Source organism: Moschus berezovskii, chromosome 9, assembly GCF_049115385.1.
Source record: "Moschus berezovskii isolate FMDL1 chromosome 9, NW_MosBer_1.0, whole genome shotgun sequence".
In the NCBI taxonomy this organism is placed as follows: Eukaryota; Metazoa; Chordata; class Mammalia; order Artiodactyla; family Moschidae; genus Moschus; species Moschus berezovskii.
Genome location: NC_142468.1, coordinates 550,079 through 574,167, shown reverse-complemented (window position 1 = coordinate 574,167; position 24,089 = coordinate 550,079). Strand labels below are relative to the sequence as shown.

The window sequence follows — 24,089 nt, the reverse complement described above, 5'->3', positions numbered from 1 at the left end:
AAGACAGGCATGAGAGCAGTGTCAGACACCTGAGAAGGAAGACAGCTCGGAGAAAGCGGGACCTGCCTATGAAGTTCAGTTTCAACCATATAATTTTAAAAGTTCAAAAGAAGAGAAAGAAAAGGAACCAAAGAAACCAGTGGCTGCATAAGAAATTTTCTAACTTGGATTTAAAAAGGACCCTTGTAGAAATAAGAGAAGTAGTCTATCACCCAGTCAGAAAAACTGATGATTCGTGAAAATGTACTAGGGTAAAGATTTTTCCTAGACAGAATAAGCTTCAAACTTTGAGCTGATGATAGAATATAAATAAATGACCAAGTCAGTAGCATAGAAAGACTCAATTCTTTCTTTCATCAAGAAAATTTTCAGTCCTTACACAAGGCAGGTGATGCTATGAAGATACCATCTAACTACTTTGAGACGGAGTCAACTTGTACCTGGGTTACCTCCCAGCGTTGTCACTGCTGGGAGAGGTGGGAGTGCATAGCAGTTGAGGCGGTAGGCCCTGAAACCAGGTGTATCAGCTTCAGTTACAGTGTCGCTGCTTAAAGCTGTGTAACCCTGCACAGTTCCTTGGCTGTCCTGTACCTCAGTCTCCTCACCTATATTATAGACAGATGCTAATAACAACTTCATATGGTTTGAAAGCTTCAGCATTTACAAGAACGTGTTAACTTAAAGCACTGAGAATAACCCAGGGCACATGGTCGTACTCAATGACTGTTTATTGACTGTTATATTTGTTTGTTTGTTTTATCTTGGACAAGCTATTAATTATAATCATTATTGTTATAATTAACATTGTAAGTTATCTAAATTCAGTGGGCCTAAGTTTTTTAATTTATTTATAAAATGCTAAATGATGGTTATAAAGTACCTGATACTCAATAAACACTAGCTGCCAACCCCTACCCAAATTTTGAAAAAGACAACACCACTGTATTTAAGATACTGAGATAAAAGATAGCATTTTAAATACTATTTTGGATCCCTTATACTTAACATGTCAATTTTAGAATTAGCTTGTCTATTTCTCCAAAGAAAACCTCCTGGGATTATAATACTGTGTCACGTGTATATGTCGTTTGGTGAGGCTGTACATCTTAACTGTATTGAGTCTGCCAGTTCACGACCGTGATACATCTCTGTGTTAATGTAAGTGTTTTTAATTTTTTTGCACTAATGTGAAGGTGTTACACATACTACATTAGTTCCGTTTTTAGGTATTTGGTGTTTCATGGTGCTGTTTTAAATGATATAATACATTTAAGTTTTTTCCTTTGCTTGTTGCTAGTATATATAAATATAATTAATTTTTCTGTGTTGACTGGGGTACTATGTGAAATTGCTAGGTTAACTTAATTGTTATAGTCTTTAAGATTTCATAGGGTTTTATACATATATAATCATATCGTATACCAGATACGATTTCCTTTTCTGATTTCTAGACTTTTTATTTCTTTTTCTTCATTATTGCATTGGTTAGGACCTCTAGGACATTTAGTCGAAATGGTAAAAGCAAACATTTGTCTTGTTACTGATCTTAGGGGAAGAGAGTTTGTTTACATGAGGTATGATGTCTAAATGTCTGCCGTAGTTATCTTTTGTCAATTTGAGGAAGTTCCCTTCTGTTCCTCGTTTGCTGTAAGATTTTATTATGTTGGATTTTGTCAAAGACTTTCCTGCATCTCATGAGATGTTCTTCAGATTTTTCTCTTTTAATGAGGAGTAGAACATCAACTTTTTATCTGAAAATTAAGCTTGTGTGGCTGGATAGGGTTTGCTGCCGTGTTTTGTTGTTCTTAAAGATTTTCTGTATCTGTGTTTGTGAGGGTTTGGTCTGTAGTTTCGCTTTGTAAGACTTTTAAGGTTTTGGGATCAGAGTTATTCTGGTATCATGAAGCAAGAACTGTTCCTCTGCTTCTCTGTTTCTGAAAGAGCTTGTATTGACGAAGTATTCTCTCAGCCTTAAATTATTAGTAGAATTCAGTGGTGAATTCTGGAGAGGGATTTTTGGAATGTGATTGGGATTTCTTTGTGGGATAACTTTTTACTATAAATTTGATTTCTTTAATTCATATGAACTTCTTTAGCTTTTCTATTTCTGTTTGAATTTTGGTCATACTTGTTTTCCAAGAAAAATTTGTCTGTTCATTGAAGTTGTCAAGTTATTAGATATAAAGTTTTTGCAGTATTTCTCTGTTAACCTAATAATCTCTGTAGGATCTGTAATGATGTTCTTCTTTTCACTCCTGATGTGAACAATTTATTTTTGTTTTGATCCCTTTGAGCTTTATCAGTTTTATTACTTTTTCAAAGAACCAACATCTGTCTTTGTACATTTTCTCTTTCCTTTCCACTGTCTATTTGATTTCTCTGTTATTTTTAATATTTTCTTCTACTTTATGTTTGGTTTACTCTTACTTTTCCAGTGTATACAAGCTAGAACTTAGCAATTAGTGAACTTTCTCTGTAAATATTTCAGATAAGTAATATTTAAGTCTTTGCAGACTGTATTGTCTGAAATTGCAGTTACTGTTCGACTCTCCCATTGTAGATAACGCATAAGTGAATGAGCATGACTTTGGTTGCTGATGTTTGACTTTCATGTAATTTTCATGAGTCATAAAATAGTATCATGCGTTTGATTCCCACCTCCCCCTCCCACCATGTTAGAATAGAAACACTGCTTTTGGTTTGCTGGTCACACAAAAGCAGTGTGTTAGACTTGGCGTTTGTGCCGTAGTTTCCCAGCCCCTTGCTTAGATGAGTAATACTACACTTCAGTTGTTTTCTAATTCAAATATTTAAAGCTATGCGTTTCAAAGTACTGCTTTCCCATACATTCTGACTGTATTTTTATTACCTTTTGGCCCATGGATTATTTATTTGTCAGTTTTTTGCTGCGTGTGTTTTGAAGCTTTCTTGTTAGGGGCTTAAGGGCATACACGTTTGTGATTGTTGGGTGTAAGTTATTACCACTGTGAAATGTCTCTCATCTGTGGTAATACTATTTGCCTTGAGATGTACTTGGCCTGATATTGATAAAACCACACAGCTTTCTTTCTTACCATTTGCCTGATACACCTTTCCCCACCCTATGTATTTGTATTTAAATTAGCTTGTTTAGTCTGTTTACATTTAATGTAGTTATTAATATGGTTCAGTTTAAAGTTTCCCATCTTGTAATTTATTCTGCATTTATCCCACTTGCTATTTTTCACTCTGTTTCACCTTGCCTTCTTTTTGATGAACTAGTTATCTTTAGAATTCCACTTTATCTCGTCCGTTGACTTTTTAACAGTTAATTTTATGGGGTATAATGAAACACAGTAAGACCACTGATTTAAATTATATGTTTTCATGAATTTTAACAGAACTGTACACCCATGACCAAAAAGTATCCTTGGAGTATTGCAGACCATCTCACAGCATAATCCTAGACAACCATTGATCTTCTATTATTGCAGATTGTATAAATCTTCTTTGAAGTTACCTGTGCATATAACATGTCTTGCTTCCTTCCCTCAACATAAAAGTTTTTGGATTCATTTGTGTTACTGCATGTATCTGTAATTGATCCCCTTTCGCTCCTGTGCCCCAAATAGCATTCTATTGTGTGAGTATACCACGTATCACTGGACTTCCCAGGTGGTACTAGTGGTAAAGAACCTGCCTGCCAATGCAGGAGACATAAGAAACGCAAGTTCAATCCCTGGGTCAGGAAGATCCCCTGGAGGAGGGCATGGCATCTCACTCCAGTGTTCTTCTCTGGAGGACCCCATGGACAGAGGAGCCTGGCCGGCTGCCATCCATGGGATCGCAAAGAGTCGAACATAACTGAAGTGACTTTGCACGCACGTACCACATACCATGTTTGTTATCCACTTGAGTTATTTTTGGGTTTTGGCTATTGTGAATGAAGTTGCTATGAATATTTCTGTTTTGAATCCACGTGTGGACATTTGTTTAAGGTAAACCTGGGTGAATCACTAGGATTGATACTGTTGGATTATGTGACAGATGCATATAATTTGACATTATTGAGACATGATTTACGTGCCCTAGAACTCACCCATTTAAGGTGTGGACTCAGTGGGCCTTAACATATGCACAGAGTTATGCAGTCATTACCACAGTTAATTTTAAACCACTTATATCCTCCCCTAAAGAAACTCTGTACCCTTTGACTGCCACTTGTCAGCTCTCCCTTCCAGCTCAATTTTCTCCCCATTTGTTGGGAGTGATTTTTCACACTTTGTCTTGTGAATTCATTAGTAGTCCCTCTTGAGCAAGTGGTTCTTAAACTGTTTGAACTTGGGATCCTTTACCATCTTATAAATTATTGGAAATCCTAAAGAACTTTTTGTTCATGGGGGTAATATCTATCAATATATCTCATTAGATACTAACTGAAGAATTTTGGAAATATCAAAATTCTAATTCTAAACCCATTACATGTTGGTACAATTAATATTTAAACTATTTTCTAAAGACAAAAGGGAATTATTAGGAAACGGGACATTATTTACAGTTTTATGCTCAGAATTCTCCAAGCCAGGCTTCAGCAATATGTGAACCGTGAACTCCCAGATGTTCTAGCAGGTTTTAGAAAAGGCAGAGGCACTAGAGATCAAATTGCCAACATCCGCTGGATCATGGAGAAAGCAAGAGAGTTTCAGAAAAACATCTATTTCTGCTTCATCGACTATGCCAAAGCCTTTGACTGTGTGGATCACAATAAACTGTGGAACATTCTGAAAGAGATGGGAATCCCAGACCACCTGACCTGCCTCTTGAGAAACCTGTATGCAGGTCAGGAAGCAACAGTTAAAACTGGACGTGGAACAACAGACTGGTTCCAAATAGGAAGAGGTGTACGTCAAGGTTTTATATTGTCACCTTGCTTATTTAACTTATATGCAGAGTACATCATGAGGAACGCAGGGCTGGAAGAAGCACAAGCTGGAATCAAGATTGCTGGGAGAAATATCAATAACCTCAGATATGCAGATGACACTACCCTTATGGCAGAAAGTGAAGAGGAACTCAAAAGCCTCCTGATGAAAGTGAAAGAGGAGAGTGAAAAGGTTGGCTTGAAGCTCAACATTCAGAAAACAAAGATCATGGCATCTGGTCCCATCACTTCATGGGAAATAGATGGAAAAACAGTGGAAACAGTGTCAGACTTTGTTTTTTTGGGCTCCAAAATCACTGCAGATGCTGATGGCAGCCATGAAATTAAAAGATGCTTGCTCCTTGGAAGGAAAGTTATGACCAACCTAGATAGTATATTAAAAAGCAGAGACATTACTTTGCCAACCAAGGTCCGTCTAGTCAAGGCAATGGTTTTTCCCGTGGTCATGTATGGATGTGAGAGTTGGACTGTGAAGAAGGCTGATCGCCGAAGAATCGATGCTTTTGAACTGTGGTGTTGGAGAAGACTCTTGAGAGTCCCTTATACTGCAAGGAGATCCAACCAGTCCATTCTAGAGGAGATCAATCCTGGATGTTCATTGGAAGGACTGATGCTAAAGCTGAAACTGCAATACTTTGGCCACCTCATGCGACGAGTTGACTCACTGGAAAAGACTCTGATGCTGGGAAAGGTTGGGGGCGGGAGGAGAAGGGGACGACGGAGAATGAGATGGCTGGATGGCATCACCGACTCTGTGGACATGGGTTTGAGTATACTCCGGGAGTTGGTGATGGACAGGGAGGCCTGGCGTGCTGTGATTCATGGGGTCGCGGAGAGTCGGACACGACTTGAGTGACTGAACTGAACTGAACTGAACTGAAACCTCTTTTTCTTTTAATATTTTCTCTCTCTTGAAGTTTATTTTCGGCTGTGCTGGCTCCTCATTGCTGTGCAAGGGCTTTCTCTGGTTGCGACAAGTGGGGGCTACCCTCTAGTTGTGTGCGGGCTTCTCACTGCAGTGGCTTCTCCTGTTGAGGAGCACAGGCTCTAGGCTCGAGGGCTTCAGTCGTTGCAGCTTGTGGGCTCATCAGCTGTGGCGCTTTGTACCCAGGGATAGAACCAGTGTCCCTCGCATTGCAAGGCGGGTTTCTTAAACTGCTGGACCACCAAGGAAGCCCTATAGACCTCTTTAACAGTTGCTTCACAGAACGTAGTTTGTGGTTCAGTTCAGTTCAGTCGCTCAGTTGTGTCCGACTCTCTGCGACCCCATGAATCACAGCACGCCAGGCCTCCCTGTCCATCACCAACTCCTGGAGTTCACTCAAACTCATGTCCATCGAGCTGGTGATGCCATCCAGCCATCTCATTCTCTGTCGTCCCCGTCCCCTCCCGCCCCCAACCCTTCCCAGCATCAGAGTCCTTTCCAGTGAGTCAACTCGTCGCATGAGGTGGCCAAAGTATTGGCGTTTCGACACACAAAAAGAAAATTATACATATATTTAGAAAACGGAAGAGTCTTTTAATATACTTTTTAGAGATATAATTAGATATATTTGCAGATTTTATACAAAAACTTGACAAATGGTGTGATATCTTAAGTTCTTGTTCCAATATTTACTTTGAAAGCTCTACAGTGATCTTTTTGTTGGTCTGTCTTGCACTTGGAATGAATCTTTTTACCTATGATTTTGTAACACCATGCACTGTTTTTTGGTTGGGAAAATAATGGTTCACTTTATTATGTAAATCTTCCACCTATGTATCCACATTTTTGTGGACGTTTTTTGACATATTTCATTATTTATTTAATGTTTAGAAATCACATTTCTGAACAACCCCACTGATCTCAATAGAACAATATTTGGAAACTCTTGAGTCTTACAATGCCTTGTCCAAGTTTCCTAAAATCCCAGTTTTTACCTGAATGCTCAAATTTTATTGTTGGCAACAAAATGTATTAGTTTTTCTTGAGTTGCTTTGTTCATTTTTCAGAAAATAATCTACTTCAAGTAAAAATAGTTTTCTATCAGAAAAAGTGACCTACACTTGATCTCAGCCAAAAGGTGGAGAAGCGATCAAAAAAGTCATCTAATTCAGCTTACAACTCAACAGTCAGTCAGATGCTTTTCCTCAAGACAGTTGTGGAAGCACAGTATGCAGCAGAAGCGTTTTGTGTGTACTTACCATCTTGTCATATAGAATTTAACACGTATTTAAGGGTTGAGATTTAATTAATTTTAAAGCTTCATCAAGGTCATTCTTAAGTATAGCTGACTTTTTTTCCCCATGCAAGTGCTTGGCTGTAAAAAATAAAATAAGTTTGGGTGTCCATGTTTTGATTTGTGCTAAGATGGCAGTAATCATAATAAATCTTTTGTTTTATTTTGCATAGTCATCACAGACATTGACACAAGTTATTCCAGGATAAACTGAGATGCAAAAAGTGAATTCACTTGTGTTTGTTATCATACATTCATGGTAAAGAAGATCTTTGATGATTAGTTGATACTAGTATTAGATCAGTACAAGTCACATACCAGTGTTACCTCATTTTGTGTTTTTACAGTTAGGTCTCTCAGTGATTTACTTTATCACTGGAAAGTGATAACGTCTGTTTCTCTCTTCGTTAATTGCCTGCTAGTCTGTCTGTCTGCGTTTCACCGCACTTCGTTGCTGCGCACAGGCTTTCTCTGGTTGTGGCAGGAGGGGCCCGTCTCTGTTGCGGCTCTTGGGCTTCTCATTGCGGCCGCTTCTCCTCTTGTGGAGCACAGGCTCTAGAGCTCAGTTGTTGAGACAGAGGAGCTTAGTTGCTCCAGGCACGTGGGATCTTCCCGGATCAATATCGAACCAGTTTCCTGCATTGGCAGGTGGACTCTTAAATCACTGGACCACCAGGAAAGTCTCTGCTTATTTCTTTTACTGACTTTTATCGAGTAGGTTTTCAGCACTAACTACTGTGTAAGACTTTGTAAGTCTCTCATAAGTATATACCTTTTTTCAACCAAAGCAATATAGCAAACTTACTTTCTGAGACACCTCATTGGATTTTTTAATTTAAGTTTGAAAGGCTGTAAGTATTTTGGCTTTTAAAGATCTCATCGTGTACATTTAAAATAGTTTCTTTTTTAAAACTGAATGATTGTTCTCAAATGACAGTGCAACTGAACTGGCACTATAATTCTATTTGAATATGTTCTGTTGCATAAGACAATTTTGCAGCCAAAGGGACACTAACTTTATCTTATTTTCATTTGTAACTTACAGTTGCATTTAGTTTCCTTGGAGTACATTTCCCTCTTTCATGAGCTATAGAATTCTATGTCAGTTTCATCGCTAGGAGTAGTGGATTGAAATCACAGATCACCCAGCTCCCTTTTTCAATCCAATAATCCGTTCTTAATTGTAAATTTTTTTTAAAGAATTACTAAATTCTAAAATAACTTTAGAGTAAATTTTAAAGACCAAATTTAATAATATTGCAAAGCAAAACAATGAGAATACCTTTATTGTGTTTCCATATATATGCAGAGAAAGAGAGAAGAACCTCTGAGACTTCAGAATACTTTATTGGATTATAATGAGGCTGCAGAGATTGTAGCAGGTGTCAGTGTTGAAGACAGCTAGAAAGAACATATTAGAGCTATTGAACACAAAGATCTTTGAATTTACTCATGTTTGCCTTAGTGGTATACATTCCTCGTTGCAGATTTAGAACCCCGTCTGGTATTATTTCTTTTATGCCTAGATAACTTCATGTGTTATTTCTTACCAGCTAAAAATGAATTCTGTCAGCTTTTCTCAGCATGTCTTTAAAGCAAACAGTTTTTAAAATTTATATATCTCTCACCAGTTTTTACTGTAGCGTATATGTTCTGAGCCTGTAGCCATTACACGCAATCTCTAACCCTGGTTCATCTTGCACAAGTTCTGTGTGTGTTCATTGTGTTTGATGCTTTCTGTCCTCTGGTGGTTGTCTGAGGTCATTTTTTGGTAGATGCCGCATGAAGCAGACACAGAAGCAATGTTCTGAGTTCTGTGCTTTAAAACCACTGTTACTGCATATAATATCCTTGTCTCACAGGTTCTCTTCTTGATTTTTAAAAGTGTTATTCCATTTTCTTCCAGCATTAAATGCACTGCTTTCAAAGTTTGATGATAGTCTAATTTTCTCTTTTTAAACAAACATTTTTCCTTGTTCTCCAAAGGATTTTTTTTCTTTAAATTCTGGTAAGTTTAGGGCCTGTCTTGTCGTTTTTCTGGGTTGATGGCTGTGGTCCAACAGCGCACTCGCAGAGCCCCCTGGAAGCCCAGTGGTTAGGTTAGAACTCTGAGCTCTCCTTGTCGGAAACCCTGGATTCAGTCCCTGGTGGGGCCTTTGAAGGCTGTGAAGCTGAGTGGCACAGACCAAAAAAACAGAAGGCCCGTGTAGTCTTTTGAGTCTATAATTTCAGGTGTTTCATTTGAGGAAAACTCTGGTGCTCATTCTTTGTGCTGTTCTTGGCTTTGGTTTCCTGCTCAGGGACTACTGTTTTCTAGTATTTGTTACATTTTGATGTCTTAAACTCCCCTCCCCACCAATTTTACCTTCTAATTCTCATAAAGGCACACAGTCTATCCTATTTACTATTATGTCTATCCTAGTCGTTATTTCTAAAATGTTTTTCTCTTTTATTTCTATTTTGTTCTGTCTCTTCATTCGTGAGTTTTTTCTAACTCTGATGTATGTGTCATATCACTTTCTTAATGTTTTTTGTCTTTTTTGAAATAAAGGTATAATTTTAATCTGTTCTCTTAATGCATTTTTGGGGGAGTTTGCACCACAGGGCTTTTAGTTTCTTGACCAGGAATCGGCCCCCCACCCCTTGCAGTGGAAACATGCAGTCTTAACCACTGGACAGCCAGGGAAGGCTCTCTTTATGCATATTTTTCTGAGATGCTTTCTTTTACTCCTCCTGTGTTTTATTATTGGCTTCCTAGGTGGCTCAGTGGTAAAGAATCTGCCTGCAAATGCAGGAGACACAAGTTGTTGGATCCCTGGGTTGGGAAGGTCCCTGGAGAAGGAAATGGCAACCCACTCCAGTATTCTTGCCTTGGAAATCCCATGGAGAGAGGAGTCTGGCAGCTATAGTCCACGGAGTTGCAAAAGAGAAGGACGGACTTAGCTACTAGGCAACATTTTATTGCAATGATTTTTGTAGAATTTGAGATCTATGCTTTCTTTTCTCTCATTCTTACATGAGTTTTTCTAAATTTTTAGAAGATTGTATGGTTCAGGATATCTTTTCTAATCAATTTTGTTGTTTTTGAATAGTGTTAAAAATACAGTGATTGCTTTTTGAGTTTTGCTATATGTTTATCCCTGTTTATTTTTGTTTAGTTGATAAGTTGTGTCTGACTCTTTCGCAACCCCGTGGACTGTAGCCCGCCAGGCTCCTCTGTCCATGGGATTTCCCAGGCAAGAATACTGGAGTGGGTTGCCATTTCCTTTTCCAGGGGATCTTCCTGACCCAGGGATTGAACCCGAGTCTCTTGCTTGGCAGGCTCTTTACCACTGAGCCACCTAGGAAGCCACCTTTATCCCTATTCATTGTATCTGGAACTTTTCTTTGCTTTTCTGTTGTGCCTTTTTCTACAATGAAATTTCAATTCCACTCCTAGCAGTTTCCCCTCATATGCAGCTCTATTCTGTAAGGGAGCTGAAGTTTTGGTCAGTGTCAAGAGTTCATAGGAGCTAAGCTACTCCCATTTCAGTTGTGGATTCCTTTGCTATTGGATTGAGCAGCAGCGTCCTCTGCCCTGTTTCATCTGCTATCATCAGATTGGCCTGCCATGCTCTCCGTTGAATACCTACCCTGTTAGCAGTTTGGGGTGGCTTTTCCTGGTCTCAGATGGGTCCCATTTTGTGTTGCATTGCTTTGCTTTCTTCAACGCTGATAAAGATGATTACTTCAGTATTACGGCTGTTGGTTTGTCCTCTTCTGCTTGGAGTTTAGGGGAGAAACCTTATTTCCTGGTTTTGTTATAAATGTGCTGTTGGGTTTTTGTTGCCTCTTTAGTTCTTTGTATTTCCTTTAGGATTCAGAGATTTAAGAATGCTACCTTCCCAAGACTTTCCCCTTAAAAGCATGTCTTAGAGGCAACTTTGAAAAATGCAGATTCCAGAGAAGACGTAGGGTTATTAAAAAATTTTTAAATAACCTATACAATAATGTAGAAATGTTATTTTTCCTAGTTGCTTTTCTAAAACTCATCCTATATCCAAAAATGTCCCCAAATTATATACATGAGTGTTTAAGAAAGATGAGGATTTGGTGACAAATTTCAGAATTGGAGCTTCATCAGACATTTAAATGCATTATTCTGAAGAATAGAATATTATTGTCAATGACTGCAGAAGTTTAACCCTGATCTGAATAGTTTTCTATTTCTCTTTAGAGATGTAAACTGAAGTATTTGAATGTATTCTCAACTGACCATAGTATAGCTGTTTCTGCTGTGTGTGTGGTATCTCCACACTTACAGTTAGCTTATATGCTGTTGTTTAGTCACTAAGTCGTGTCCAGCTCTTTTGCGACCCCATGGACTGTAGCCCTCCAGGCTCCTCTGTCCATAGGATTTCCCAGACAAGAATGTTGGAGTGAGTTGCCATTTCCGTCTCCAGGGTATCTTCCTGACCCAGGAATCGAACTCTCATCTCCTTCGTTGCAGGTGGATTCTTTACCACTGAGCTGCCGGGGATGCCCGTTAGCTTTTATATGTTGATATATATTGATAAATAGGGAAATAGTTTCAATATAACATGAGTGGGTTTTGGTTTATATATGATTTTTTCTAAACTGTACAAGAGAATCCTGAATCATGGTGGTAGAATTTTACACTGCACACGGTTTTTAATTAAAAGTAGTAACCTGCATCAGGGATTCCCTCCTGCAGAGGTGACACCCTGGTCTGTCATGGACGCCTCTTCCCATGCGGCAGTTTGCATTTCCTTTCGTGCCCATCTTTGCAATCTTCCTGCCATAAAGCTCCACTTTTTGGCTCCCATAAACCTTTGTTTCTACTTCTGTTTTTAATACCTTTTATTAAACTCTGAGGTAGCATTTTAGCTGCTCTTGGGTGCTTACCTGGGGTGTCCAGGTCATTTCTGGAAGTCCCCATCATTGATTTTCTTAGTGCTGTGGTTACAGATTTACAGGGGCTTTGGCTGATCTGCCTCCCAAGTACCCTTCTCTACCCTCTTGGACCCATTTTCCCCCATAAATCTTGTTATTTTTAGGGTTGCAGAGTGAAAATTTTCCAGGAGTGAATGTATGTATTTACATTATAGCAGATGTACTAAGAGACTTCTTCAAGAAAATGCAGGTGCTTAGAGTAAGTAAGTGTAATAAGGCTTTGCAGCATTGTTTCTATTCTTGAGGACTTTATGAAAAGAGCCCCTGAAGATGCAGTGCTTCAGGTTTGAGGCTTCCTGTCCATCGTTTTTAAGTGCAGGGGGTGGTAAACGTAGAGGAAGTGCATGGTGGGTCACTGACAGTATTCTGTGCTGAGGAGACTGGCTCGGTGACCCTCCCTAAAATTAGGGAGGCTGGTGAGAAAAGTAAAATTCTGTATTCAGTGATATTTGCAGTATTACCTTTTTTCGTTTTGATCCAGATAGGTACAATTCCACAATACCAACGTTTGTTTCAGAGACAGTAAAATAATATTCAACTTTTAGAAAATGCACAATAGTATATTATTATTTGCTGTGGAAAAATCTAATCCTTATCAAAAGATTTCAGGTACTTTCATTGAAACAGCAAGAAATTATAGGCCAGTATTACAGTAATGTAAGAAAATTGCTCATGTAGGAGATGACTGGAAGAATGGTACTAGTGACAAAAATGGAGGTACACATGGAAACATTCAGGACATTGCATGGAGTATACTATTTCAGTCAGTAATACAGATCTTCCTTACTTAATGGTAGCGTTATGTCCTGATAAACCCATTGTAAATTGAAAATGTAAGCTGAAAATTCACTTAATACACCTACCCTACCTGACATCATAGCTTATCCTAGCCTACCTTTAACATGCCTGGAACACTTAAGTGTTGAATATGTTATTTAACTTACTGAATACTGAAAATAGCTGTATGGATGCAGAATGGTTATGAGTGATCATGATCAAGTGGCTGGCTGTAGCCCGGCATTACACGAGAGTGGAGTGCCTGCATGTTGCTGGCTGGGGGAAATACCAGACTTCAAAGCACAGTTTCTACTGAGTATCATGTATTGCTTTCACATTTCGACTTGTAAAAGTCAAAAAACCTTTAAGTCAAACTATCATAACTCTGTATTGCAAAATAGTGTATAAACTATTTTACTATTGTAAAATAGTGTAATGTGGCTTTGCCCCCACATAAGGAAATAATAGAGAACTTTGTTAAGGAATAGACTCCTTAGTGTTGATTTGGACCTTTTGAGGATTGAGGTTGACATTAGATGGATGGCGGTGGACAGGCCCTATTATTTTTATGTCATTTTTGGTTGTACGTGATATGCCAGCAGATTCCAGTGGGGTTCACTCAGGGAAATGACCCCTGTTCTTTTGAGTAATTGTGAGGTGTTTGTGTAGTATAATGACATTAATGAATACTTTCATGACTCTGGTCAGATTTTTTTCTGTTTTCTTCTGTTGTTAGATATTAATTCTGTTTGTTTCTCCTTGATACAAAAAAAAAGAGAATAAAGCATTTTACAACATATTTTATCTTCTTAAAAATCTGAGAGAAGTTGTGACATATATTAGTTTCAGGCATAAAGCCTGATTCAGTATTTTTATATATTGCAAAATGATCACCACAGTAAGTCGAATTAATATCTGTCACCATTCTTGGTTACAGAATTTTTCTTGTGATCAGAACTTTTAAGACTTACTCTTATGGCAGTTCTCACGTGTGCAGTGCAGCATTGTAAACTCTTAGGGCAGTTCTCACGTGTGCAGTGCAGCACTGTAAACTCTTACGACAGTTCTCACATGTGCAGTGCAGTATTGTAAACTCTTACGGCAGTTCTCATGTGTGCAGTGCAGCATTGTAAACTCTTAGGGCAGTTCTCACGTGTGCAGTGCAGTATTGTAAACTCTTACGGCAGTTCTCACGTGTGCAGTACAGTATTGTAAACTCTTAGGGCAGTTCTCGTGTGTGCAGTGCAGCATTGTCACCATGCTGCATGTTATGTCACCGTGACTTACAGTCTGTTATAACCCTGTATACCTTTTGATAAAACTTATCATCCATTTCATTCATTCATCTCCATCTCCCTGCCTCTGGCAACCACCAGTCTGTCCTCTGTGAGCTTGGTGTTATTTTATTTGTTTTTGGCTTTTAATTCCACATATAAGTGAGATCATATGGTATAAGTCTTTCTCTGTCTGACTTTTTTCACTTAATGAAAATGCCCTTTAGGTTCATCCGTGTTGTCACTAGTGACAGTTCATTTTTTATGGCTGAATAATATTCCATTGTTTATGTACATGCATATATATTCACTGCATTATTTATAATAGCCAAGATATGGAAACAACCTAAGTGTCCATCGATTGATAATAGTTAAAATTGGCTGTTATAAATAATGCAGTGAGCATATTTTATCATTTTAAAAGTGTGTCACGTGTAGGGAATTCCCTGGTGGCCTGGTGGTTAGGACTTGGTGCTTGCATCACTGTGGCCTGGGTGCAGTCCCTGATTGGGGAACCAAGATCCAGTAAGCTGCGTAGAGTGGCAAACAAAAATGTAACCTATCCAGCAGAATGACTCTGTTCAATGCATGTTTTTTCCTCTTATATTTTAAGGAAGAGAGAGAAAATCCTTCAAAACGGAGTAGAATTGAACGTGATATAGATAATAATTTGATCACATCAACACCAAGAACAGGAGAAAAGCCTAACAAACAGATTTCTCGAGTGAGACGGAAAAGTCAAGTAAATGGAGGTTTGTTAATGTTTACCTGTTGCTTTATTAGGTGTAAGCAGAGATCACTTGATATGTTTCTTTCTCTTTTAAAAAATCTACTTTGAGCAGTTTCTGCCTTTTTATAATCTTTGTATTAAGTATGAATGCTACTGCTAAGTCACTTCAGTCGTGTCCGACTCTGCCACCCCACAGACAGCAGCCCACCAGGCTCCCCCGTCCCTGGGATTCTCCAGGCAAGAACACTGGAGTGGGTTGCCATTTCCTTCTCCAATGTGTGAAAGTGAAAAGTGAAAGTGAAGTCGCTCAGTCATGTCTGACTCGTAGCGACCCCACGGACTGCAGCCCACCAGGCTCCTCCGTCCATGGGATTTTCTAGGCAATAGTACTGGAATGGCTTGCCATTGCCTTCTCCGATTAAGTGTGAATAGCATGAAGTAAATAGAAATTTACCTTCCTAATGTACATCTACTTTGATGAGTTAAAGTGACAGTTAAAGGCAGAGCAACTAGGTTTATACTGATTGGCAGGAAAATATATATGAAATTTCTTAAAGCAGTAATAATTTTTATTGTGAGTAATAATACATATGAATAATATATGTTATTATATATAATATATTATGAATAATAAACTAATTTTTTGAAATGTGTATAAAGAATTTGTTTCTGGATTATGAAATTTCAAAGCTTGAAGCTCTCAGGTCAGTGTTTCTCAAGTAGGGGTGTCTCTGTCCGCCAGTGGACATTTTTCAGTGTCTGGAGACCTTTTGGTTTGCCGCAGCCTGTCGAGGGGTTGCTTCTTGCATCTAGCAGGAAAAGGTCAGGATCCTGCTAAACGTCAGGCAGTGCACAGGACATCCTATAACGAAGAATCATCCAGCCGAGAGTCAGTAGTGTTCCTGTTTATAAACCCTCTTCTAGGTCAGTACCTTTGAGAAGCTGACAAGCTCTTCAACATCAAAAAGGAGTAGAACAAGATGGACAAGGAGAGAAGGCTTGAATAGCACTTTAGAGCATGGAGTGCTGCCTTTTAACGAATGCGATTTTAATCACAACAGTAATAATAATTCCTCAGTCTCTTTCCTCTTATTTTTATATGATTTTTTTTTCTCAACTTCTTTCCTCTTAATGCAGTGATTTATCTCTAGAATTGACCATTAGGGAGAAAGGGATAAACAAGTTAACAGGTCTCTAGCAAAGAAAGAAGAAAAGAATTGTGGTAAAGTTGTGGAGGGTCAAGGATGATTTATTTAAACATGTCTAATTTATGTTTTCCCAAAACCCATTAAATTTTTTATTTATAAGAAACTTAGAGGAAAAACTGGTTATTCTTCCTAAGTACTCTGAAATGGTGCCGCAGTATCCATATGTGACGTTTGACACTGGTATACGTGTAGTCTTTTTCTGTATATATAGTCTTGAGCAAGACTGGTTGCCTCCATTTTTTAGCTGTTATTTGTTAGACATAGAAATAGAGGGTAAATTTTGTGAAGTAGACAGCATCCCAAAATGAAAATAAACGAAGGCAGGATCTTACACTGTAACTTGCTTGCTTTACTTTCATTTTCTTTTAAACAATGTTGAATTTAAGACTTCCAGACTGTATAATTCCAGATATAAATCTGCTTTTAAAAACTCAGTAAATTTAGCATTTATAAACAGTAAGGTTTTTAAAATTAATGTTAATCAATTTTCCTTATTTTGAGGGAAAAGTTTCTTAATGGTTTGGAACACACTTGTGAAAGTTTTCTAGATTGCAGCTTTTTTCTTTTGTTTCTTCCTTAGAAGCTGGTACTTATGAAATGACAAATCAACATGTAAAACAAAATGGAAAGTTAGAAGATAGCCCTTCCTCTGGCAGTCCTCCAAGGACGACATTGTTGGGGACCATATTTTCTCCTGTCTTCAACTTTTTTTCACCAGCAAATAAAAATGGTAAATATAAATCATTAACCGTAATTTGGGTTTAAAAATTGTTTTCCTGGCTTTTTAAAAGGTCTTTTTTTTTTGGCATATTTTTGTTAGCATCTTATGTTTGTTTTCAGCTTCATTAAAAATACACAGTTTCTAAAATGTACTTTTTTTTTGTAGTGACTGAAATAAATATAGGTTATGTTTAATTTTGTGTAAGTTAATGAACTCTGCTTTAACTATCTGAAAAGCTAGATGATAAACTTAGGGCTGGAGGGAAAGCATTATTTTTTATGTGTTAGAATGACTTTTGCATCTTTAGAGTGTGTGCTACTGCTGCTGCTAAGTCACTTCAGTCGTGTCCGACTCTGTGTGACCCCATAGACGGAAGCCCACCAGGCTCCCCCGTCCCTGGGATTCTCCAGGCAAGAACACTGGAGTGGGTTGCCATTTCCTTCTCCAATGTGTCAAAGTGGAAAGTGAAAAGTGAAAGTGAAGTCGCTCAGTCGTGTCTGACCCATAGCGACCCCACGGACTGCAGCCTACCAGGCTCCTCCATCCATGTGATTTTCTAGGCAAGAGTACTGGAGTGGCTTGCCATTGCCTTCTCCGTTAGAGTGTGTACAGGAGATAATTGAGAAGCATTTTCTGTATTCTAGAGATCAGTAAAGTAGAATTTGTTGAATATTTTAAGTGAGTTGAGACCAGGTTATTTTTTGTAATACAGTTTATTTTTGTTATCATTTGCTTGGTTTTTTTTCCCCACCTCTAAGAATCCTCAGTTTAGAGAAACAGTGAAACTACCCTAATTCAAATGAATTTAAGATTTCCATTGTGTAATGCCTTTGCAAAAAAAATGGCCTTCTCAACGTATTTTTCAAATATTTTCTGATATCCTGTCTTTCCTGATAATTAGTATCTAATTTCATACATGAAATTATTTGAGGGTAAGAGGTAGTGTCTTTATTTTTGCATATACCATGTTGTTTGATGTATTATTTGGGTCATGGGAAATAGCCATTAAATACTTGTTGCCTGATTATTTAAATTCTAATTTGAATTATGTTTCTGGATGATAAAGCAATTTTTAAAAGGCCCAATGGTACACTATAAAATCAAGATACTGTACGGGCAGAAAAATGTACTAGCACATTAAAGGACTGTGAAGTCTTAGACTAGAAACAAAAAAATTACATTTAGGGACTTCCCTGGCAGTCCAGTGGTATGATCCCATGCTTCCAAAGCAGAGGACATGGGTTTGATCTCTGGTTGGGAAACTAAAATTCCACATACCTCATGGTGCAGCCAAAAAAAAAAAACCACCCCCGCAAAAGCCCTACCTTTAACTTTAACCCAGTATACCCTAGTCGTTTCTTTTTAAAATTTATTTATAATTGTATTGTTGCCTCTCCCAGCCTGGGTCTAGTGCCTGAGAAATCTGTTAGATTGATTCAAGAGGGATTTCTATGGTGAATGACAGTGGAAAGACGAGGAAGCAAGGACACTGCGGCTGCTGGCCTGAGAGTGGTTTAAATGATACACCATGAAGTCTAACTAGATGAGGCGGGTGGGGAAGAAGCCACTGAGAGATGTGTTTGGGGAAAGGAGTCTGGCTTTTATCAGACGTGAAGATCACATGTAATAGAAATATATGAGAGAGACGCTAATTAGAAGATTAGGAGGTTGTGGTAGGAGATTAATTATTTGAATTTTAGGCGTCAGAGGGGAATGGTTTCTCAATGACAGTGTCCAGGCTGTGGCCGTGGTAATAACTCCTGAAGAGCATAACGAGTGTGGATAGAGCTGAAGAGGGCAAGACCTCTGAGGCTGGTTATTGGGTGAGTTGTTGACATCTCCTGTAATAACAACTATATAGGCATTTAACAGAGCGGTAAACTTGTATCTAGGTGTTAAATTGCTCTGTAATTAAGAGGATGCTGGCAATAGGTGGTAGGTGACAGCAGAGGGGATAAGAGAATTGTGTAGTCAGGTGACATCAGCCTCAGAGGAGCAAACATTTTTACACATTAGGGGAAAACCAGTGATCTGGCAGCAGCAGTGGAGGTAAATGAGTTGTGATTGAGTAACAGGTTTGAGACAGTGAACAGCTTTCGGGGAACGGTAATAGGAAGAGAGACACGTTTTGAAAGAGGTTGAAATTAAGACAGTGGAGGGAGAAGGAATATTCTGCAAGAAAGTTGAGAGTTATTGGAGGTTGATTTGTTGTTGAAAGTTATATTTGGAGGATTCCAGAAAGAAAATGGAGAGATGATTTGGAGGATTCCAGAAAGAAATGGAGAGTTGGGGTCAGTCCATAGTGGGAGAAAGACTAGGCAGCAGGTTCATCTCGGTGACGGCTGAATGTAACGAGGAAACTGACTTCTTTGTTAACGAGGTGGAATCTTGTTGAGAAATTGTTCCTGTATCTTGGAATAAAAAGGTTCTTATGGTTACAGGAACAGTTGACTCATTTTTAGAGAACTATCTCTAGTTTAAAAAAATCAGAAGCTGTTTGAGGATAAAGGAGAAGTGTGTATGTGTGTTGCCCAACATGTAGGTATTTAATAAATAACACTTAATTTAATGAAAAGAAATTCTGTGGTCAGCAATACTGTATTACACTTGACCCTTGAACAACATGGGTTTGAACTGTATAAGTCCATTTACACAAGGATTTTTTTCAATATAAATACTACAGTAGTACACAGTCTGGTTGGTTGAATCTGAGGATTTGGAACTGTGGATGCGGAGGGCTCAATGTAAAATTATTCTCACATTTCTGACTGCTTGGGGTTTAGTGCCTCCAGCCCCTATGTTGTTCAGAAGTCAACAGTATATATTGATACTTCTAAGTTGCTAAGAGACTAGATCTTAAATGTTCTCACCCCAAAAAAGAAATAATTGCGTGCAGGATAGAGCTTTTAGATATTGCTCAGTTGGTAATCATATTTCATTATATAAAGTATTAAATCAGTTAATTATATCTCAATAAAAAATATTTTAAAGTTCTGAATTGACTCATTTAACTATAAATGGGTATTTCTAAGCTATTTGAACACTCTTAAGAAAAACTTCACAAATATCACTCTAGCTTATAATAGTCTTTATTCCTTATGGTTTGAAATGTCTAGTGAAGACACACTGAATAATGGTGTCCTCAGCTTTGTTTCTGTTCGTTAGTTTTTCTAAATATTGATGAATTTTTATTAAATATATCTGACATATAACTGTGAAAATTTCAAGTTGTACAACATGTTGATCTGATTATATATTGTACTGTGATCATCAGCTGATTACACAATCAGCTAGCTTAAAACTCAACATTCAAAAAACTAACAATGGCATCCGGTCCCATCAGTTCATGGCAAATAGATGGGGAAACAATGGAAACAGTGAGAGACTTTATTTTGGGGGACTCCAAAATCACTGCAGATGGTGACTGCAGCTATGAAATTAAAAGACGCTTGCTCCTTGGAAGAAAAGCTATGACTAACCTTAGATAGCATATTAAAAAGCAGAGATACTACTTTGCTGATAAAGATCCATCTAGTCAAGGCTATGGTTTTTCCAGTAGTCATGTATGTATGTGAGAGTTGGACCATAAAGCTGAGCGCCAAAGAATTGATGCTTTTGAATTATGGTGTTGGAGAAGACTCTTGAGAGTCCCTTGGACTGCAAGGAGATCCAACCAGTCCATCCTAAAGGAGATCAGTCCTGAATCTTCGTTGAAAGGACTGATGCTGAAGCGGAAGCTCCAGCACTTTGACCACCTGATGCGAACAACTGATTCCTTAGGAAAGACCCTGATGTTGGGAAAGATTGAAGGTGGGAGGAGAAGGGGACGACAGAGGATGAGATGGTTGGATGGCATCACCGACTCGATGGACATGAGTTTGAGCAAGCTCCGGGAGTTGATGTGGACAGGGAGGCCTGGCGTTTTGCAGTCCATGGGGTTGCAGAGTCAGACACGACTGAGCAACTGAACTGAACTGAACTATGATCATCATAACGATGATTAGCATGTGCTATTATGGTATATAATTTATTTTTTAGTGGTTGGATTAATTGACTTCTAATCTCTTAGCAGGTTTGATGATTTTGGTAGTGCTGTATTCACTATATTGTCTGTATTCACTGTACTGTGCATTATGTCTCTAAAGCTTATTTATTACTTGTTTTAAATTTGTCTCTGTCTGTCTTCTCCCGCTGTGAGCTGTTAAGTAATGATTAATGTACACTGAATCATACTTTCAGGAACATCAGGATCCGATTCCCCAGGACAGGCTGTGGAAGCTGAGGAGATAGTAAAGCAGCTTGATATGGAACAGGTGGATGAGATCACTACCAGTACTACTACATCAGCTAATGGAGCAGCTTACTCAGATCAAGCAGTTCAAGTGAGGCCGTCAATAAATAATGGTTTAGAAGAAGCAGAGGAAACAGTTAATCGTGATATACCACCCCTTACAGGTGAAAAAAAAATTTTTTTCTTATACATTTTCATAAATAGTTTGTAAAAATGAAGTACTTCATATTTTTTCTTAAATAGACTAAATGCATAAATTTTTCTTTCTTGAAATTAATAAAATTAAAATTGGAAATTAAGCGTTTCCTTCCAAATCTAGTCATTTTGAAATTGACGTTTTTAAAGGTTATTTTACCATTTTAGTCTAGTTTAATTATTTGTACCAATCTAACTACTTGGAAAAATTTAACACAGCTAGCAAAATAATATGCTTACATTTATGAGCATATTTATTATAAATGCATGAGTCTTACATTCTTAAGATCTGAAGTCTCTGTGTGGAGGTAATCTCATACCTTCAAATTTGTTTCATATATGGATGACGTCCCCACAGAAGAAACTTCTCTTCTCGGGTCTCTGTATACACAGACTTCGCAGCCTAATTTGGGTCCTTCGAAAGGCCTACCATAATTTGTAGGTCCCTGAGCCAGTTGGAATTATAGAAACATGTGGGGTCAGCATTTATTACCTAACTTAAGAATAATACTGAACTTACAAGCAAATCAGCATGAATTATGCATATAATTTATTCCTGGGTGGATAAGACTTGTAAATGAACTTACTCTTGACCTGTCATTTAATGCTGATTGCTTTCCCCCGTGTTACAGGCTTGTGAATGATAAGATAAAGACTGAAGCCAAGGCTCTTGACTTTTTGTTTGATGTTTTTATGTTTTTGTGGTTCTTTATTAACCTTTGTACTTATTTTTCCTGACAACTATGGTGTTGGAGAGGGGATTTCTAAAACTTCAGTTTCTAGTGGGGAAAAGTAAGATTTACTCCATCTCTCATTCATTATTTGTCCCTCTAGCACTTGTATAATTGAACACCTGCTTTTTGTGATGGACACTGTTTATAAAGATGAATAAGATATGCTCATTGACCCTGAGGAGTATATGATTTAATAGATGAGCCAGGTATACACAAAAATTACTATACAGTGTGATGAGTGCTGTTACAAATAAATGAGCAAAATGTAGAGGTGGCACATTGCAGTTGCTCTGGGAGGATCAGGAGAGGAAAACAAGTGGAAGTTCTGCTGATCTTAAAAGATGAGTATGAGTGACAAAAGTGTTGCTCTTCCTCAACTTCAGGAAGGTCGTCAAAGAGAAGAGGAAGGAGGCTGGCTCTACCGTTTACGGAGCTGTGTGACTAGATCACCTGAGCTCTCTCAGATGGTTTTCTTAGCTTTAAAATGTCAATAATAACTTAGAGCTTTGGAGATTGAGATGAAATGTGAAAAATGCTTTAGCATGAGGTGTTCAAATACTGTGAACACTTCCTCTCCCCCTTTTTCTGCACGTAACAAGAACTTGAAGCACTGAAGTGGTAGAAGATGTGTTATTCTTTTTGTCCCCTGTGCTTGTGAACCATTAACTGGCATAAAGTTGTTGGAGACGAACAAAATTCTGCCTTGCATCTGTTGTCATTTATTGAGCATACACACTGTATTGACTCTGAGGAGGTATTAATACATGAAAATAGTAAAAAAAAAAAAAAAGGTAATATTTTGTCCTGAAAGACTGTTCTCCACCAGTATTCCATTCCTGGGGCTTCCCTCATAGCGCAGTCGGTCAGGAATCTGCCTGTGATGCAAGAGACCCAGGTTGATTCCTAGGTCGGGAAGATCCCCTGGAGAAGGAGATGACAACAGCTCCAGTATTCTTCCCTGGAGAATCCCATGGACAGAGGAGCCTGGTGAGCTACAGTCTATGGAGTCACAAGAGTCGGACACGACTTAGTGACTCAACCACTGCCATTCCACTCCTGTAGATAGCTCGCAGCAATTTCTGTTGTGGCCCATTAGTTCTTTCAGGCTGTTGTAAGAACAGACTACCATTAGACTAGGTGACATATAAACAGCAAATATATCTCATAGTTCAGTAGTTTAGGAAATCTAAGACCGAAACCCCAACAGGTTCTGTGTCTGGTGGAGATCTGCTTTCTGGTTCATAGACAGCTAGCTGATTCCTCGGTGTGTCCTCGTCTGCCAGAAGCTGTGTGAGCTCTTTGGGGTGTCTCTTAAGGCCGTTGATCTCATCCATGAGGGCTCCACTCTCATCACCTAGTGACTCCCCAAAGACTGTCTGTAGACACCATCAGTTGAGAATTCAGTCAGCACATGAATGTTGGGGAAACACAGACATCCAGGCTAGCCCACCTTAAACTGTCAGCTCTGAGACATTACCTGTTTGCTGCTGCTGCTGCTGCTGCTGCTAAGTCACTTCTGTCGTGTCCGACTCTGTGCGACCCCATAGATGGCAGCCCACCAGGCTCGCCCGTCCCTGGGATTCTCCAGGCAAGAACACTGGAGTGGGTTGCCATTTCCTTCTCCAATGTGTGAAAGTGAAAAGTGAAAGTGAAGTCGCTCAGTCATGTCTGACTCGTAGCGACCCCACGGACTGCAGCCCACCAGGCTCCTCCATCCATGGGATTTTCTAGGCAAGAGTACTAGAGTGGCTTGCCATTGCCTTCTCCGAAATATTAGAAAATTCTCAACATAATTTCTGAAGCTCTATCAATTGATTGAATTTTGGCTCAAATTTAAAAGGGACGGTGTGTCGTGGAATATAGAATTTTTTCTTGATTATTTTTAAATTACTTGTAAGTGAGAAGTAAAATAATGGGTCATCTAAAGCACTGATTTCTATGTAGAGCATCATTTCTTAACTTTCAAGATTATAGACAACCTTGAGAGCCTGTAAGTCTTTAGGGATTTGTGGACCCCTTTAAAGACTGTTTATGAATCTTAAGTTGAAACTACCTTCGAGTCTTTT

At 38.5% G+C, this 24,089-nt stretch overlaps 1 protein-coding gene across 3 annotated transcripts in view; it reads left to right on the top strand.

Annotated features, from left to right (window-relative positions):
- The window catches only part of CTDSPL2 (CTD small phosphatase like 2), a 77,548-nt gene that overhangs the window by 28,663 nt on the left and 24,796 nt on the right, over positions 1 to 24,089 (top strand). For 2 of the 3 annotated variants that reach the window (XR_008687260.2, XM_055436240.2), the window contains exons 3-5: positions 14,758 to 14,896; positions 16,663 to 16,812; positions 21,043 to 21,258. Coding sequence is in view for 2 of the 3 variants with exons in the window: in XM_055436240.2 (XP_055292215.1) it covers positions 14,758 to 14,896; positions 16,663 to 16,812; positions 21,043 to 21,258 (505 nt within the window). In the remaining variant the exon portion in view is untranslated. The remainder of the gene's footprint in view (positions 1 to 14,757; positions 14,897 to 16,662; positions 16,813 to 21,042; positions 21,259 to 24,089) is intronic. The other variant, XM_055436241.2, reaches the window with a different exon arrangement.